At 43.1% G+C, this 20,465-nt stretch overlaps 1 protein-coding gene across 1 annotated transcript in view; it reads right to left on the reverse strand.

Moving 5' to 3' along the window:
* Nucleotides 1-4,567: 4,567 nt before the first annotated feature.
* The window catches only part of LOC127222430 (plasma membrane ascorbate-dependent reductase CYBRD1), a 28,526-nt gene continuing 12,628 nt past the window's right edge, over nucleotides 4,568-20,465 (reverse strand). The window contains exons 2-4 of the mRNA XM_051184504.1: nucleotides 18,349-18,557; nucleotides 9,166-9,320; nucleotides 4,568-8,483 (exon numbers count right to left, since the gene is read on the reverse strand). Of these exons, the coding sequence (XP_051040461.1) occupies nucleotides 8,183-8,483; nucleotides 9,166-9,320; nucleotides 18,349-18,557 (665 nt within the window). The 3' untranslated portion in view covers nucleotides 4,568-8,182. The remainder of the gene's footprint in view (nucleotides 8,484-9,165; nucleotides 9,321-18,348; nucleotides 18,558-20,465) is intronic.

The following is a 20,465-nucleotide window of genomic DNA, read 5'->3' on the forward strand; positions in this document are numbered from 1 at the left end:
TCTGCTTCTCTTGGTTAATTGTTCATGAACATTAACAAATATCTAGCTGGTAAGTCTTCGAGTTCAAATCTCAACAAGTGTAGAAATCAGGGAGGTGAAACAAGGAGCTGATAAATCAACCCTGGTGAGACTGGGTAAAGCTGAGACCTGGGTTCTGCGACCCTGAGGAACAACACTTCACCCAGAGCAAAGGAGAGGCAGAACCACAGGAATCCCTGGCCAATGTCTATGGATCCCCATGTCGGAGGGCAAGTTGGCCTTAGCACGATAAAGTAGAATAGGATATCTGAGTATCTCTTACCAGATTCTGGCCTGATTAAAATTACAATATTTGAAGATAGAGACTGGTCCTAAACCTGGAACTTAGAATAATCTATTTGCCATGTGATGGCCTGGTGGGTAAGACGCCTCGACATTGGGTTTGTGTCCTAGCACCAGGTGAAAAGCCGAGGGTAGCAATGTGCATGCCTAAAACCCCAGTGCTGTGCAGTCAGACACTGGGGAATTAGCATCAGCCTCGCTCCAGGTTGTGAGAAACCATGGTTCAAAAGAACAAGGCAGAGTAACAAGGCAGAACACCTGACAGCCTCCCCTCCAAGTATCATATGTGTGCACTTGTACACACACACACAAATACATTAACACACACACACACACACACACACACACACACACACACACACACACACCACACAGGAAAAGGATAATTGGATCTGCCAGTCAACATGACATGCTAAAATGATGTGATACTCATTACTGCTTTAAGCCATGTGTCCTTTCTGAAGTAATAACAATATTAGTTTCACTGAATCTTTTCCTTGTTTGTTTTAGTCACTTTGAAGAGACACCATGATCAAGGCAACTTTTATAAAAGAAAGCATTTATCTGGGCTCACTTCAGTTTCAGAGCTTTAGTCCATTATCATGATGGAGGGACACAGACATGCACACAGACATGGTGCTGGAGAAGGAGCTGAGAGTTCTACATCCCGATTCACTGGCAGAGAGAGTGAGACTGAGTCTGGCACAGGCTTTTGAAACATCAAAGCCCACCCAGGGTGACACGTTTCCTCCAACAGCTACTCCGATAAGGCCATCCCTCCTATCCTTCTAATCCTTTCAAATAGTGCCACTCTCTAGTTGACTAAGCAATCAAATATATTACTTAGATAGGAGAGAAAAATGATGGTGGAACAAAGCAGCACACATGGCAGAGAGAAGCAAAAATGTAGATGGGGCATTACAACAGGTGAGGGAGTGTGGTCACAGCACACAAAGCATCATCATGCCGTTGCCAAGAGAGCTGGTCCTCAGACCACCGCTGGGCCTGCTTTACCCAGTCCTCACCCACTGGGTTGATGCTACTGCTTGGCCTACAGGTCCAACTGTTGCTGCCGCTTGCCCTTCTTGGAGGAGGACAGCACGTGGGCGTGGCCAGGCCAGCCAGCAACAAGAGCAAGACAATGGATGTACGGCACCCTGACTCTGAGCAACAACAAGATATCCGAGATGAAGAAAGATTCATTTTTTTGGATTAAGTCTCCACGGAAGACTTTTCGTGATCCATGCTGCTGCCAGAAACCATGATGACTGTCGAGATCCACGCTGCTGCTGGCTGCCACAGTCGGGGAAGTTTCTTTTGCAGTGGTGTCTGTGAATGCAGACTTATAACTGAGAATGAGAGACATTGAAGATGCCAACCTCTTCCCCACACACACACACAAATAAAAGGGGAGGGGGTAGTTCAGATATGAAGCTATTGAACAGAGTCTTTAAAAAATCGTGATAAAGATGCTGAAGTGTAGCTCTTCAAAGTTGATGGGTTCTGGCAGGGGTAGGGGTACAGATGGGAAAAGACTCAATTTTCTTGAGGCTGTGCACTGGGAGTTTGAGCATGCTCCAATGACAACACAAATTGGACTTGGTGGGCTTGTTCCTTTGATTTTGCTTTTTGTTTTCTGGAGGGTCAAGAGTGGCAAGTTGGACTTGGAAGGAATGGGAAGTGTGATCAGGGTGCATTGTATGAAATTCCCCCCCCCAATATTAATAAAATATATTATGTTGGGGAAAAGTAAATATCTGAGTATATGGGGGCCATTCTTATCCAAGTCACCAAAGTGTTTTTCTGTCTCTTTTTCCTTCTACTTCACGGTCTTGCCTTTCGAAAGTGAGTGAAAATGAAAACCAGTCTATCTCATGATAGTTTCTGGGACACGATCTGTATGTTTTCCTCAAGTGCATATGAGCTAACCGCATGCCGCTATTTACGCCTAAGAGGTGCAGGCTGAAGTCTCTGGTGAAGTTGTGCTGTGCCTGTGACTGGCCTTCAGAGCATGAGGAGACAGGGCCAGGGAAAGAAAAAGAGGAGGGAGATGCAGTAACTACAAAGGGACGGAGTTGTTGAATCTGACAGGCAGTGTGTGTCCCCTACGTTAGTCTTCCTACTTGTCGTACAGTTTTAAAGTTTTAAACATTGAGAAGATTGAGTGGATTGCTTCCTGTAGATCAAATACCCAAATGACCGGAAATAAACTTCTCAGAGTCCATGTTAAAAATGACTTGACCTTGTAGTGAGGTATTTAGTTCTGTGCACCTATTTCCCTGTGAATGTGCTTTGTCCCTGTTCTGTTCTGAAGTGTCAAGCTGACAGAACACATTCTTCTGTGCAGAATTATTTCTCGTTCGGCGATCAAAACTCCAGTGTGCTGAGATCTGTAAGCCTAGGCTACAGTTGTTTGGCATTTCCCTGGCTGTTTCTACCTTACAATGAAAGTAAGACTCTCACCTGATCCTGCAAGATGTTTAAAGCAGGCGCACTTTCCGCAGCATCTGGTTGGATGAGGATTAAATTAGGTAATTAACGAGGTCTGTGGCTCAGCTAGAAGTTGGAAGGTCACCTGGAGCAGTGCTGTTCAGACCAGCTTTTCTCCAGCTATTAAAACAAAAAGCTCTCTGGGCTGGAGAGATGACTCAGCAATCCAGAGTGAGCATTGCTCTGGCAGAGGAGCCAAGTAAAGATAAATAAAAGAAAAATCTGTTAAAATAAATAAAACAAAAATATTGCGTATTTCCCAAACTGACAAACCAAGATTGACATTACAAGATGAGCTTTAAATTCTGCACATATACCCGACTTGGCCCTTATCCAACAACATATATGTGAGGTAGACTCCAAGCAACTCGTTCAAAACTAAAATAAGAGAGTTCACCTACTATTTATTAACTGCCTATTAAAGCAGTTTAGACTCTTTAGAGCATTGGTTCTCAGCCTTCCTAATGCTGCGATCCTCTGCTATAGTTCCTCATGCCGAGGTGACCTCCCACCCATAAAATTATTTCATTGCAACTTCAGGGCCATAATTCTGCTACTGTTATGAATTGTAATGTAAATATCTGATATGTGACCCCAAATGGGTCGTGACCCAGAGGTTGAGAACCATTGCTTTAGGGGCATGTAACAGATCCTAGAATCTCTTCAAGTTTCTATTCGTGATATTCAAAATGCAAGGTAAACTGGTAGATAAACTAAAAAATAATCCTATGCCGTCCATTATCAAAAGAAAAAGGCAACCGATAGGAATCCATTTTGAAGTGATCCAGGCGTTGATGGAACTGGAGAAATGGCTCAGCCACTGGGAGCACGCACTGCTGGTGCAGAAGGCCTGTAACAAATAGTGAACAGGAAATCCCCAGGCAGATGGGCATGATAAGAGACCTTGGACCGCCAGAAAGTAGTGGCCACAGCAAGAGCAAAGATATTGGAGGAAGTCAACAGATTTTCTTCTAATCTTGGCCTTTCTAAATTTTATTCACTAGTACCCTGAATTATAACAGCTCACACCCACACACAGACACCAAGGCAAACACATAATCAAAAATAAATATCTTTTTAAAAGTTACTATGTGATGGGAGTTGTCCTTCTGCATGCATGTTTGATGACCAAAACGCTGTGGCCAATAGAGGCAGGGAGATAGGTGGGCTTAGGAGAGGAGAATTCTGGGGAGTGTAGGCAGAGGACAGTGGCCATGTGAGCTGCCAAAGGAGTTAGAGGTCCGGACCCTTCTCGGGTACAGTAAGACCACGTGGAAATACTTAGATTAATAGAAATGGATTAATAATTAAGACAGAGCTATCCCATCAGAAGCCCTAGCCACCAGCCAACAGTTATATAACTAATTTGGGGGCTGAGAAAGGTGGCAGAACCAGGCAGGACAGGAGGAAACCGCTGCAACAACCATGAGCAGTTACTTAGCAGGCAGTGCATTGGATAGACTTGTTTGTGATTTTCCTCCCATCTATCTGCAGGGTCCACAGCATCCTTCCACATTGCCATGGGCTCCAACTCAGATCCTGTGCTGAAGGGAATGGCATGGGTTTGACAGTCTCATAGCATCATACAAAGACAGGTACTCAGAGCATACAGAAAAAGCTCAGCGTATTTTCAATAAAAGAACTGGGGAGAAAAGTAACCCAATGGAAAAGCAACTAAAAAATAAATTATGAGAAAGAAACTTCAAGAAAAAGGATTATACCCACTACATTAGGACAAACAGATAACACACACACAAAGCTTACAAGTCACTTTTTATTGCTAGATTAAAGGTCGAGAAAAATAGATACATATATTCCCTACAAAATTATAAAATAGTCAAGATAATACTTTTCCATCAACATACTGAGATGAAAAGACAAATTTATAGATAACATTATTTCGCACTTAAAGTGTTCAGGTAGCTAGCATAAACAAGGAACAGCCATTTTCTCCTCTGCATTCTTATTAGACCTAGAAGTTATAGAAATTTCCTGTTGGAGTTATCAAAAAAGAAGAAAGAAAGATGGACATCTAAAGCTAAATATTCTATCATATTACAACTAAAATTGGCATAAGACACGAATTCCTCCTTTGTGTTTTCTATGTGTAGCCGAGGTCAGTGCGTGTGCACTGAGGCTTCCAGCTCCGCAGGGAAGAAAGCCTAATTAACATGAGACATACAATTTACGCTGTTGTCCTTTAGAAAACAGAAACTACTTGTCACCAGACCTTAAAAAGTATGCTTGCCTTAATCTATCATTCCATTCTAAGTGCACAGATTCAAAGAAAACCCCACTGCTAACGGGAAGACAGTGCTGTGGAGAACAGGCTCTGTTTGACAGAAGCACAGGAAAGCTGTACACTTTTGATGACATTAATTCAATATAGTATATTCATTTGGATTTCTCGCCAAGCCCTGGGAAAGAGAAGGCTTTCATGTCGACGTAGATCAGTGGTGAAATAAAGCTTTCTTCCCTGAAATTAGATTATGGGGTAAGCCAAGCCAGATAATCTCTGTAGAGGATATAAGCTATAATTATTTTGGGAGGTTTCAATCACTGTTTGGAATTGATACCCAAGGCTTTCTTCTCCTCTATTCTTTGCAGACTTTTTAATGTGATATTTTTGGGGGGAGATGCTTTAGGTAGGAAACATCAGCTTTTGAAAGATAAAGGTATAATTATCATTGGAATAAAGAGCCCATTAAAAGAAGAGTCTCAAATAGAAAGATCTTTTCGATATATTGTGCTATGTATCCTTTCATAAAAGCTGGAGAAGAAAGGAAAGTGGTGCCTATAATATTACCCTCACATTAGCCCACTTGAGAGGAAATAGGGGCTGAGATGAGGGGTGCTCTAATACTTGCAGTGGAGCTATTCTAGTGCCTCGTAATTAGCCTTGCACTGATAGCCTCTGGGGGCCTTCAAGGAAAGGAAAGGCAGCCATGATTCTTGGGGCTCAGTTACGAGCCTCCCATTCTCCCCCCACCAAAATAACCCCAGGATCTGACCCAGCTCTTTATGGTGAATCATCATTTAGCAAACTGCTTTGTGTAAGCATGTAATTACTCCTACTTAGCACACATATGAACTTTATTTATTTATTGGACTTCTGAAAAAGGTATCATGTATCCCAGGCTGGCCCGAACTCTTCATCTAGCTGGAGTGACCTTGGGTTGGTCACTCATAGTCCTTCTGATGCTGTTAACCAGTTTTGGAAATAGAATTAATTAAGAAGAAAGCAATGACGCATTGAGGGAATTCTGAAGTTTAAGAGCTCTGATAGACTGAGTTGTACGTGGTCTTTGGAAATAACCATATTTTTGTTTTGTTTTATTTTGTTTTTGAGACAGGGTTTCTCTGTGTAACAGCCCTGTCTGTCCTGAAACTCGTTCTGTAGACAAGGCTGGTCTTGAACTCAGAGATCCACCTGCCTTTGCCTCCAAGTGCTGGAATCAAAGGTGTGTGCCATCACACCCGGCTATGAAAATGATCATTTTACCTAAAAGGATTTTCACTATGAAGTAACGTATATTTTACTGTAAACTACAAGTTTTTTTCTCCATATTAAAATTCTTGTACTTTGCTTTATCTTTATATTTTACTTGAAAGACAGAGCTGTGCTAAGACATGGTAACTTGTGGCCTGCACATGCCTGTAACCCAGCATTTGGGAAGTGAAGGCAAGGCCACATGTTCAAGATCACCTTCAGAACAGGAAGAGGGGGGCCAACTTGGGTTTCTAGAGAACCCAAGAGAAGGGTTCACTATGTTGCCCAGGCTGGCTTTGAACTGACCCTTGGATATCAGTTTCTCAAGCAGCCTGAACTACAAGCTCACACATCCATGCCCAAGTGTCACAATCAGAAGGTAGAGCAGAAATAAAAATATACCAATCTCCATGAGGCATCGTTTCTGTAGTTACTACCGCAGGTTTCCCTCAGAGCTCAGAGCTGAGACAAGTCTAATCACATCAAATATCATCATCTCTGAATTCAGTTCTCTACTAAGAACTCCAAATTCCACAAAACTCAGGAAAGAACCTGCCTATGGCCCCAGGAAAGGACAGCAGCTGAGACTGTGAGGAACCTGCACTGTAATGACTTAATCTTGAAGGCTGTGCGTGTCCTAGCCTAGGTCTTCCTGTCAGCAAGACAGATAGATGCCCTGTTAAGATTAAAAGGGCATCGAGGCAGGCTCTGGCTTGTTCATAGTGGCTGAGGCCCCAAGGTTTTTGGCTAAAACTTTATGGCGCCTTTCCCACTCTCTAAAGGGTCCCCTTGGAAGTGGACCAAGGGTAAGGCAGTGTCCTGTAACAACTCCTCTCAGTGACTTTATTCAGGGGTGGAGCACAGTGCTGCCAAGTAGTGTAAATGGGAAAGGAGCATAGTGAAATGTAGGATCACGGACAGAGGAGCCAGACTGCCAGGGTTTGAATGTCAGTTCCATCAGCTTAAGAGTTATGTGATGTTGGGCCAAGTTACTAACCTTTCCAAGCTTCAGATCTTTCCCCTAAAAAGGGAGCTAGTAGCAATACCTGTCTACAACATCTGTCTGGAGACCGTAGAGTGCCTAGTAGGAGAGTGGCTTGCACATAGTAAGAGCCAAGGCAGCACTTTGGAAAGTAAAACAGAAACTTGATGGAAAGTGTTCGTCACGGTGTGTGGATGCAGAGAGGTTCTTTTGACTTGAGCTCAGGCGTGTTTGCATTGCAAGAGGTTCAGCTGAACTGTGAAGTGACCAGTTCCTGGAAGTCTAGGCACTGGGCTGAGTATAAGAAAATCTTCCAGGTCTAACCAGAGATCTCTTTAGCTGTCTTTGATCCAGCAACTGCTCCATAATACCCTCATGAATACTCTCATGTTCAGGGCCCAGGTGAGCCCAAATTAGCTGGAGAGGGAACAGAGAGCCACCATGGGGAAAAGGGAATTAATTATTTTCCTAAAGTGCCACTCCCCCCAACAGTTTTACTCACAGTAGTTGTGTGGCATAAGGGTTCAAACATTATTCCAGGTATCTGTGATCTTATTTTAAAAGTTAGGACTGGTTCTACCTTGTTCTGAAATTGCTGGACTCCCAGAATTAATGGAGCATAGCAAGAAGCCAAGGGTGCTGTTAGCTCAGCAAACAAAGCCACTGGCAGGTGTGTCCGATGCTCGGATCCTCAAGAATACAGAGGAAACAATCACAACTTACATTGATCATGTCCTTTACATTTGGTAAGTTCACAGGCCTCACGATACAGTCGCTCTCAGGAAATCCTCCCTGGTGACCACATACATTGGCACTATGAACCCAAGTCACCTATGGCTAGGCAGGAAAAGCTGAATTGTAGGGCTGGCTTTGGGAGAGAAGGTACATGGCTGTACATTTCACATGGTGGATCTCTGGCCAGCATCATCAAGGCCGAGGGTTCTTTTCCTGGCTGCCCCCTCGCTGCTTAACTCTGCATCTGCTGAGTCTGGGCTGTGGCTGGAACTTATTGCTATGGCGCCTTCCATCCCCTCCGTGCCTCCGTTTGGCTGAAGAAGGATAGTGCCGGGTTCTCTGGGACGTTTCCACTGTGGTCTGGTGACAATCCAGAAGATGAGGGCTCCAAAAACCAGAATCAGAAGGCCCAGGGTATTTGTGAAAACCCCCTCTGGTGGGAATGAATGGTATGAAGGATTTTTCCTATGAAGAAAGAGAAAGTGGACCCAGGTATGAGCACACAACATACACCGAATCCACCTGCTCAGAGTGAACCATGGTACAGTTTCAACATAAATGTCCTTACAGCATGGCATTAAAGAGCTTATACTGATTCACAGAATACTCTAAAATTCCAAGTAAGAAAAGAATATAGCACTTGGGATACCTCATGCCAATTAGAAACTGGAAAAAGAAACAAACAAAAATGTATACATAATATAACTACAATTAGCTTAAAAATATGCAACCCCAAAAGATGAATGCACAACTCACAACCCCAATAATTCTGTTTTTAGTAATATTTTACTATGTGTATGGGATGATAAACTATATTTAAAAATTTTAACTTAAAGTTTTAATAATAAGCTGACTATTTATGGGGCTAGAGAGATGGCCCAACAGTTAAGAGCATTGCTGCTTTTCTAGAGGACCCAAGTTGTTTCCCAGCACCCACAAGGGTGTAACTGCCTGTAACCCCAGCTCCAGGGGATCTAATGCCCTCTTCCGGCCTCAGATGGCACCGCATACATGTAGTAGCCATGCTCATCCGAGCAGAAAATAAGAGTAAATCTTTTGAAGTAACTATCTATATTATATTTCCCCACTGAATAAATACTTAACATTTTCTAGCTTAAGTATTAAGAGAAAGAAATTACAAACTTACAGGGCAAAAAACAGCTTCTCTGTCACTCCCATGAGGACTGTTGCAATCACTGTTCCAAAGAGGAGAAGTCCAGAATACACATGTATGGGCATGACGACTGCCCGGAGAGACAGCGGAGCCCATGGGAGCAGAAAGATCAAAAAGCCTAGGACAAGCTGAAGACCAGAGCACAACGGTTATCCTTTACTGTAGCTTTGAGTTATTCTTCTAGCTGGGCATGGTGGCACATGCCTCCAATCCCAGCACTCAGGAGGCAGAAGCAGAAGCAAGGGGCATAAAATGAGCAGCAAATTTCTCTGTGCAACAGTTCCAACATCCAAAGGTAATATCTATAACTCTTGTCTCAAATATCTTTCTAGAAAGTGTGTGTGTGTGTGTGTGTGTGTGTGTGTGTGTGTGTGTGTGTGTGTGTGTATAGGGGCAGGGGGTCTCCCCAGACGGGCCTCAAGTTTGCAATCTTCCTGTCTCAACCTCAACTTCCCAAGTACTAAGACTGAGTGTGCCCAGTTAACACAGCTGCTGTTTTTAAATGTATGCATGGGCACCTCACTTTTTCCTTAACAGTGTATCTTGGAGATCAGTAGATCTCCAAATTTGTCTAGTTTAATTGTTTAATAGTTAATACTCTATTTTAAAGGATATAGCAATTTGTTTACTAAGTATGAAGGGAAACACCTTTCTTTCTTTCTTTCTTTCTTTCTTTCTTTCTTTCTTTCTTTCTTTCTTTTTTCCTTTCACCTAAAACCAAACACTGGACACATAGCTCAGTCTGGTCAGCCTACAAAGATGATGCCAGGCAGGATGTCATGACCTTTGATCCCAGCACCTAGAGGCAGAGGCAATCGAATCTCTTGAGTCCGAGCAAGTTCCAGGACAGCCAGGGCTACACAGAGAGATCTTGTCTCAAAAACCAAAACCAGAAAGAAAGAAGCTGACAGTGTGTTTCTGCTGCCCGAGTTAATCTCCTCAGTAACTAAGTCTATGGTGGGACACTTCCTAGAGAGATGGGTAAGATCCCTGCACATGCTGGCCTGTTTCTCCCCCATACTTCTGTTAGTTTGATCCCAGCTCCCAGTAAGTATTATTCTCTCTTAGATAAAGTAAAAGGTGATGTAGTTGCTATCTGATTATTGAATTTAAAGGCACTTTTTTCTTCAAGTACTGATTTAGGATTTACATGTCTAATCAAAAAAATTAAAACAGAAAAGACTGGGAGATTAATTGTGGTGAATTGTCCCTTTCTCCTGGTACACATCATGGGAAGACTGATGGGGGAAGGGAACCAGAACAGAGGCGGGAAGGGGTTGGTCCAAAGCCCTGAGAACTTAAGAGTCCATTGAGTTTGCATTTGTGATGGATGGGGAGATTTTGATGGGCTTTGGGTATATATTACTGTTCAGTTAATAGCCTAATATCTGAGTATATTGAAAATGGCCCAGAGCATTTCTTCTTGGTATTTCAAAATATTCCCACAACTCCTTTAGTGATTCTAATAGTATGAAAAGGCAAATTTCTCAATGCTGGTGGAAATACAGTTCAGCTCAATGAAATCTGGGGATCAATGAAATCTGGGGATTTTTTACAGTAGTTCTCTGAAACACAACTTTGTATCTTTTTTTTTTTTTTTTTTTTTTGAGACCTCCTGTCAAAATACATAGTTCTTACATTCTCATTTTTTTGACCATTTTTCCTCTAAGATCTGTTGGTTGGTTGGTTGTTTGTTTTCAAGACAGTATTTCTCCGTGTAGCTTTGGAGCCTGTCGGGCTGACCTCAGACTCACAGGGATCTGCCTGCCTCTGCCTCCAAAGTGGTGGGATTAAAGGCGTGTGCCACCACTGCCTAGCCTTAATTGTGTTTTAAAATTAAACATCTAGGAGGGTGGAAAGATGGCTCATCAGGTAAGAGCACTGTATATGCTGGGAGGGGACCTAGGTTTGGTTTCCAGAACCCACATCTATTTCTTAAAGTGGGATAAGCAAGCATGATGGAGATATTCATATATTTAAAGAGAAGAATAGCTAATTGAGAAAAGCTCAACTGTTTAAAACAGGCTCTATAAAAGTAAACTTTTATTATCCAATTATAACAGAGCCTTAGTTTTCTATTATGATATGACACCATCTGTCAAGATGACTTATGAAAGAGAGTGTTTAGTTTGAGCTACTGTTTCAAAGTGTTAGTGTCCATGATAGCAGAGCAAAGGCATGATGGCAGGAATGGCTGAGAGCTTACATCTTGATCTGAAAGTAGGAGGGAGAGAGGTAGTGGGGGGGAGCCTGAGAATGGCAACAGTCTTTTGAACCTCAAAGCATTACCCTGGTCACACACCTCCCCCAGCAAGGCCACACCTCCTAATCCTTCCCAAGCATTCAAACATTTGAGCCTATGGGGCCATTCTCATTCACACCACCACAGAGGATCATGTTACTTTAAAAATGTACTAAACATAGAAAAATATAAAGGAAAGACAAAAATCACTGATAATGACAAATCTAAAGCCATGATTACATTTGACTTTAGTTCCTTTAGGCTTTTGTTATGCCTACATACATAAAGAAACAGATGTTTCTATGTGCGTGTTTGTCTGTATTTATGTAAGTGTACTGTGTGGGTCAGTGATGCCCTCAGAAGCAGGAAGAGAGCACCAGGTTCCTTGCATAGGGCTCGCTATAACATAGCCAGGTGTGGTGGCACATGCCTGGAATCCCAGCATTTGGGAAGCTGAGGCAGGAGAATGACAGCAAGTTTCCAGGCCAGGCTGGTCTCCAAAATAAGACTTCATCTTTTAAACAGGGGGCTGTGTGTGTGTGTGTGTGTGTGTGTGTGTGTGTGTGTGTGTGTGTGTGTGTATGCGTGCTCTGGAGTGACGGCTCAGTGGTTGAGAGCATTTGATGATCTTGTAGAGGACCCAGGTTAGTTACCTAGCACTTAATGGCAGTTCACAATCTCCTCTAATTCCAGTTACTAGGGATCTGACGCCCTTCTCTGGCTCAAACGGCAACAGGCATGCACATGGTATACATACATACATGCAGGCAAGCACTCATACATGAACTAAAAATACTCTTTCTTTAAAATCGTTCTGTCATGTCTGATCTTATGTTACAGCTTTTTCTTTTCATTGATTGTTCTCAAGCAGGAACATACACCCAAATGGCCTGGGAGAGTTATTACACAGCAGATTTCGGTCCCCAATCCAGTGGTTTCTGATTGAGTCAATCAGGATGCAAGCTGAGAATTCGTGTTTCTTATTTCCCTGGAGATACCAATGCTACTGCCCTGGTGACCAGGCTTTGAGAAATTCTAGCCTACTTCATATCCAAGTTATGTTTTCTTACATGCAAGAGCAAAATGGCACTTTGCTTTCAAGGTGAAAATTCTAACCAGCTTATGAAAAACATGACCATGGATATCTATAAAGCAGAAAATGGTCACTGAAATGGCTGCTCTGCCTCTGGCTGATCTCCGACAGCTCCCAGCTACACCACCTTTCCATCATGTGCCCCTGGCATCCCAGCCTGGCTCAGCCCTAACCGTGGATGCTGGGCCCAATGGAGAGATGGTACCCAGGGAGGCTGCATCAGTGGAAACTCGTGGTTGAGAGAAGCTCAGCCCTGCTGTCAGCTCCACCAACGAGACCTCCGCTCACTCATGCTATCCTGCTCAATGATCATTTCCTCTTGGCAGGCCAGGAGCTGCTTCTGAGAAGAGATTCGATGTGCTGCCAGTACACCAAACAATGTCCCAACCCTCCCTTCCTTCAGTGACAATGAAGTTGGTGTTGCTTCTCTGATTTTCCAGCTGGTCTACAGCCTGCCTCCTGGAGACCTGCTTTTAGATTATTGTGTCTTTCTGGTCCCCACATACCCTCCTTTTCTGGCGGCATTCTGTCAGTATTTTTTACATGCCAAGACTTCTCTAATGAAAAGCAGAAGGGAAAAAACCCACACAAATATTCCCCAAATCTCCAAATCCAACTTCGCTCACAGCATGGCTCAGTGATTGCCCACATCGCCCACAGCCTTCCCCCTCCACTCACCCAAAGGGCCTGGCAGAGCTTTTCTGCTTCCTCTTCAATCCACTACAGCCTTGCTTCTGCCCTCCAAGGTCATCACTGACTTCCTCCCACCAGTCCTGCTGGACAATTTCCAAATCATGTCCTGGAGGGCTCCCCCGCACCCTCTTCTCATCCACCCACTGGCTCTCATCCTTTCAGCCACTGTCTTCCCAAATCTACTCTTTAGATTTCACACCCTAAATATCATTGGGATCTATCCACTGTCCCTTGCGGCTGCTACCACCCCTCTATGCCAATGTATCCCTTCTCTGAACCCCAGAACACTGTCCACTAGACCTCCGATACTGATGCCTCGACATCTGCCAATTCATGTTCCATACCCATTGGCAGCCTTGCCTCCTTCCTCTTCCTCAAATACATCAAACTCTTCCCACAGGCTAGAAGATGCTCTGAGATTTCAACCCAGGGCTGTGGCCCAGGTCTCAGTGGAGCCTCCTATGCATTTCTTGACCATGAAGAAGATACCATGACCCCTAGTAAACACGAAAGCTGTCATTTTCAGATCACAAAGGAGCCTGCCACATGTGCACTCTAGTGACAACAGCTAACAAATCATTTCAAGGTGCTGTGCCCAGGGGTGAGCCTTTTCAAGCATGATTTGCTTTTGATTCCAGAGACTTACTTCTGTAGGTGAGAAGTAACTCATCTAAGGTCACCACCTATCAAATGTAGGTACTGTGTCAAACAGGTCTCGCCTATGTGGTGCCGAGTCCCAGTATTTGAGAGGCAGAGGCAGAAGGATCTCTATGAGTTATCCCAGTTTATATAGGGAGTTCCAGGCCAGCCAGACCCAAAAGAGACCTTGTTAAAAACAAAACAAAACAAACAAACAAAAAAACCCTAAACCCAAATAAATAAGAAACAAAACAAACAACCAGACAATGTCCCTTGCTCTAAACAAAACCAAGAAGTGTTGTGAAACCAAATTTCCGAGAAGCCCAGAGAATACAGAGGAAAAAGAGAACTAGGAATCCAGATATTTCAGAGCACAGAGAATGTCTAGATGATCAAATACATTTTCAGTTCGCTGTTTATTGATTGTATTAAAGGATTAAAGAAGAGAAATAATGTTTATGTCAATAGAGAAAAAGCATGCATTAAAACTCCAGATTCACTCCTGATATACAAAGAGTAATGAAAGCTTCTTTACAAAACAGCGATAGGAAACCAAGTATACTCCACAGTAAACTCTCAGAAACATCTTTCCAAAAAACAGGAGTCAAGGATTCTTATCTCTCACTCCATACACTCTTACACTCTTCCAGAACATTCCCCAGCTTCTCCTGTACTGTCTAGGATGTAGAGACAGGAACACGTGACAGAGCTGCCATTGCAGATTGATGGTGAGAGCAGGGATGAGTCGCAGAAAGATGCCGTGGAAATAACTCACGTGGAGAAAAACGAAGGGGGAGCACGAAATCACAGCAGATTCCAGATGGGGTAAGAGTGCGGGTATTATTAATAGAGGGCGGTGGTGCATGCCAGCAATTTGAGTTCAAGACCCACCGGGGCTACATGGTAAGATTTTCTTAGAAAACGAAAACAGAGAAAGGAAAGGAGGAGAATGCTTCGGTGTAAGTTAGGGTGGGGAAGGTGGGGACCTCATAATAAAGCCATAGGAAGAAAACAAAATTGAACAACTATAACCCTACATGGAAAACATAGTGAGGAGGAGTTTATTTTGGCTAAGAATCCCAGAGGGCTGAGTTGGTTCCATCATGATGGGTAGGCAAAGCAGGAAGTGACAGGAATGCAGCAGGGACAGGAAGCTGACAGCGCCACCTTCAGAACAGCTGTGGAGCAGGGAGCGTGAGTTAGATGTGCTGGGAACCTTAGCTCTTGAAGCCTGTTCCCAGGGACGGACTTCCTCCAGCAAGGCTGTGCCACCTAAACCTCCCCCAAAAGTGTCAGCTGGGGACCATTTCTCATTCATTCTACCACAACGAACAGCACGTTTTCTATTTTATGGTAATCTACTGATTGACAGTATGTGGCAAAAGTATAAAGCAAAACCAGAGAGCAAGAAAAAGAAAACTTGAAGAGGCTGGGGACTTCTAGGGACAGGAGCGGCTCCAGAAATGTATGATCGGGATTGGATGGGTAGAGAGGGGGTGGCTCCTGTTTCCCGAACTAGGTAGACTGTGAAATCACAGACGTTCCTATAATTATAGTGATCTTAACTTCTACATACACATGCACATGTGTATAAACTCAAGCTTGTTTGGTTTTAATGTCCTAGAAGCTACGTCTCACAGGGAGAAAGTCTCACAGGTTTGAAGTGTTCCCAGCCCATCGGGCTGTTGGAGGTATTATAGTTTGCCTTCCTCTAGTTTGGCAAGCAAACCCTGACTTTTCAGTGGTGAACTCAAGCTCCAGCAGAACATTTAATCTTAAAATCTCCCTCCCTCTTCATCCTCTGAGTTAGCATTGTTCCTTGCACTGAGCTGGAGGAGCGCAAACCAACCTCACAAACTAAGGTAGCATCGTGCGTGCGGGAGGTGAACCTCGCAGGGGAACTGTGAAGCAATGTGGCTAGGACCCAGGCCATGGCTCCTGGAGACTGAGGCATCCTGTCCTCCCCACAAAAGTGGTGACCGTAAGGTGACAACATTCACGGTGCCGCTGTCCTTACTGGGAAATGAAAACTGGTTCCTCACTACTGTAGATTTAACCTAGAGGCCTTACACATACCCTGCTAACGATCTACCTCTGAGCAGTAACCCCAGCCCTCTTCTACTTTTCATTTAGAAACAATGTCTTCCTAAATTACCGGACCTTACTTTGAACTAGTGATCGTCCTGCCTCGGCCTCCTGAGTACGTGAGATTTTCCTGCCCAGTTTTTGGTTTGTTTGCTTTGCTTTGCTTCTTTGCTTTCTTTACTCAAGCCATGCCACCCCTCTGGGGGTGAACCGTGTAAGGTCCTGATGCAGAGCCAGTACGATGCAGTACTGCTCCGAGCACAGTCCTTTCCCTTTGCTGAGGCTCAGAATACAACATGGATTCTGGCTTTCCACATTCCAGTCTCAGAAGCACTTTCCGCTGCACCAGTTACCAGAAGAGTCTTAGCTTTCTAGTGGCTCTTACCACCAGGCTCCAACTCTTCTAGGAATACCACGGAATGGGTCGGTTTAATCATGATAAATTAAGATGCATTCTCTCCAGCAAGCTCAAGCACCCGGGCAAGCATGTGCCACAATGCACACGTGGAGTTCTGAGGACAACCCACAGGAGTCAGTTCTCTCTAGCATGTAGACCCAAGGGATCCAGCTCAGCCTGTTGAGCTTGGCAGCAAGCATCTTCGCTGCTGAGCTGTCTCGGTGGCCCCAAGTCTTTTCTATTTGGTTGACTTCTTTATTATTAATGTTTAGCATTGCTCACCCAATGACACATGATACAGAACTACTCCCACAGTTTTTTAGTCTTTTCTGTTTACTTCAATGTCTATGTCATGTACATTTTAAAAAACAGTTTAGTAAACATGCCTTTCCCCCTATATGGCTCTTGGATTTTTTTTACCATCCTTCTAGCCACCCCCTCTCACACCACACAAATTACACACATTTTTTCCCCCTCTTTTCCTTGTCTTTGGTTTTCAAATTTAGGTCCTCAATCTAGGTTTTTATTATTATTATGTAATATGATATGTATGTTTTTTAAATACACAGTATCTGTTAAATAAATGTTATTATAACATGAAAAGTTCTTGTGCATGCTTGGACTTTTCTAGCCTCTTTGGTCCTTCCTGTATTTGTTTTGTTTGCTGATAACTGAAACAGGGAAGGTGTTCTTTCATTTCTTTCCTAAAAGTTTCTTGGTTATTTTTGATATTTATTCTTTTGCATAATATTTTTTTATGATTCCCACTAGGTTTACATTGAAAATTACATTAAACATAGGTATTATTTGAAGAGGGAAAGATATCTCTACATTGATTTTTCTCTTTCAGTATCATGGTCTCTCTCTAACATTCTTGTGGTGGTTTGAATGTAATTGGCCCCCAAGGTTCACAGGAAGTGGCACTCTTGGGAGGCGTGGCCTTCGTTGGAGTAGGTGTGACCTTGCTGGAGGAAGTGTGTCACTGGGGGTGGGCTTTGAGGGCTTGGAAGCTTAAGCCAGATCCAATGATCTGAGCAAGACTCGCTATCCAACTAGAGCTATTTTCCTTATTGATTGGGAAGATCACAGCGGAGTTTTTTACTCTGCATCTTCCTCCTGCTTGGCTCCTTTCCATTCCCAACCTGAAACTCCAGGATGGCTAATGGATTTAAATATCTAAGAGCTTATCCAAGAGCTTAACCATTATTTAATGAAAACACATCATGATTTAAGGTTTAACAAATATATATTCATTTAGAAGAAAAATGGCCACTGTCTTGTGAGAGGGCCTGCTTTTTAAAGGGGCCATTTATTCTAGGACGAACTTTGGGGAGGTATATATATACCCATCCAGTGTCTCACTCTGTAGCCATAGAAAAATAAAGTTCACAATGATACCCAACTAGGAAGCCGAATATACCCTGTGCTAACAAGGAACAGCAATGAATCAATACAGTTTGCTAAGAGTTTTCAACAAAGTGACAAAGAGCCAAAAGACTCAGAATATAGCTTTTGCTCTGGTGACATAAAACTGCCATGGATCACATGCCATTAAATTTCTTTCCAGTACAGTGTTTTCAGAACACATGCCTTTCACAATATGTGCAAAGAGTAAATAAAATCATATAAATAAAACAAAATCATTATGCCTTTAAAATCTTGCAAAAGGTTAAAAAAAATTGGTATTACCATTTAGGAAAGGTTAACCTAAAAATGCAGCAGAGAAGGTGGTAAGAAAACACATAGCTTCTACCTAGGCTACTTAATTCTGGACATGGAATTGAAGTCTGGGCAATGCTAGTCTAGATGTTCGGAGATGGCAACTTCCCTACCTACAGCTGTTAACATGATAAATCACACATCTGAGTTCCTCGGCTGTGAATTCTGAGGTCCAATGCCCCTTGAGACAAGAGTTATCCTGGACGCAAGTGAAAGAGTAAGTTTAGAAAACATCTGCAGTCACTGGGCTGTTTTGATCTTTGCTTATGTATACAGCAAGACACTGACCTGTTGGACGTAAAGAATGACAGCCGTCAGTCCAACCCAGCTGTGCAGACTGTACATATGGGGGACATTTCGGACATTGTGGTAATCAAACACGGCCACTACGGAGATGATGGCGAGGATGGCAGCCACAGCATTTAACCCCGCATGGATGGATTTCATTAGGAGCTTGCTGCACTTCCAGGTCCATGGCAATCTGTACACGATGATGGCTAAGGAAACAGAGTGGTTTAAAAATCAACACCAAGTAAACCACTTGACCCACTGGACAGTTTCTTTTGAGGAACTTTACCCTTGGCTTCTGCCTCTCCCAGCCTTCCTCTTCTCTACATTCCTTCTCAGCCTCCCATGCTGCCATTTCACTCCTGAGTGTATGCCCCAAAGAAACAGATACACACCTTCACCAGCAGACACACTGCTAGCCCACCATTCATAGTGGCCCAAATATCTCTCGTCAATACACGATATTAATAGATCCACACTTCAGAATAAAATACACCGAAGACATGGAATGCACTTTATGTACACTTTTCAACATATACACTAAAATTAGATAAAAAGCCCTAGAATGTTTTAAGTGTCCACATTAACCAGCATAGAATTAACTGTTTGTTAATTTGTCACAAAGACAATGGTATGCCCTCTCCACCTATCTGACCCATGTCAGGAAAATTCTAAATATTTGGAAATGTGTGACAGATTGGAAATTCTGAATTATGCTTCCTTGGAAGATGAGCTCTATTCCATCATCTGTGGCCCATGTACTTTCTTAATTCCAGGAAGTAAGGAAAGGGAACCTGACACTATCAGTAACAGATATAGCTTGAGTATATTAAAATTTCTTAGGCTGGAGAGATGGCTCAGGGTTAAGAGTATTTACTGTCCTTGCAAAGGTCTCAGGTTCAGTTCCCAGTGCCCACATGGTAGCTCACAACCATCTATAATATCTATAATACACATTATTTTAGTGAATGTGACACTGTCTTCTGACCTCCTCCAGCAACAGCCATACACATGGTGCACATACATACATACACACACACACACACACACACACACACACACACACACACACATATATATATATATACACACACAGGCAAACACTCATACACACAAATAAATCTAAAAGAAAAATTTTAAAGGTTTTTAAGATCACAAAAACATATGAGGAGAAACACATCTAAAACCATGTGACCTTGTTAAAGTTTTCATTGGAGGATACCAGGAGTCTGTCCTGTTGACCCATTCCAACACCTGATGCTTTCAGCAAGAGGACAGTGTTTCTCTTTACTTAACCCAAACTCTAAGGGATTGTTGCTCTCTGTTCAATGTGTATGTGGGTACTTTATAAAAATGCTCATCGAGGGTTTCTCAGATGGCTCAGGAGGGCAAAGCACTTGCCACAAGCCTGATGACCTGAGTTTGATTCCCCAGAACCCACAAATTGTCCTCCAATCAGGACAACTGTGCCCTGTCTCTTTCACACACACATAAACACACAAACACACACACACACTCACACACACACACACACACACACACAGAGAGAGAGAGCGAGAGAGAGAGGGAGAGAGGGAGGGAGGAAGCGAGAGAGAGAGAGAGAGAGAGAGACTAAATGTAATAAAAACAATGTTTATTGCTGATTGATCATATTTCCTCGAGGACATGGAGACCCACTGTCTAATCATTTCTAGACTCAGTGAATCTCTTCAATTATTATAGTACCTTACACTTTAGCAGCTAGCTCAAGGCACTCCATTTCATCTCAGTGTATTCCTGTCTTGCTCTTTCTTTCTCCCTGTGTCCTACAGCCTAACACAGCCTCACAGTATGAAGGGCGTGAGTGTTTTTCCAAAGTCTTATTTTGAACTAATTGTAGATTTGCATGTAACTGTGAGAGCTCATATAGAAAGCTCTCAACACTCTCCCTCCAGGTCCTCTGGACATCTTACTAACCCAGGACATCACAAACAGGACACAGGCATCAGTGTGACTTCCTGCCCTGACTTAGGTTTCTCCAGCAATTCTTACTTGTATGTGTGAGACCCACAACATTTTTTAAAACAAATAAACACAAAGCTCTTTCAGCAGACTGACCAAAATCTAGAAGCCAAATT

The sequence above is a fragment of the Phodopus roborovskii genome, unplaced genomic scaffold (assembly GCF_943737965.1).
Source record: "Phodopus roborovskii unplaced genomic scaffold, PHOROB, whole genome shotgun sequence".
Lineage (NCBI taxonomy): Eukaryota > Metazoa > Chordata > Mammalia > Rodentia > Cricetidae > Phodopus > Phodopus roborovskii.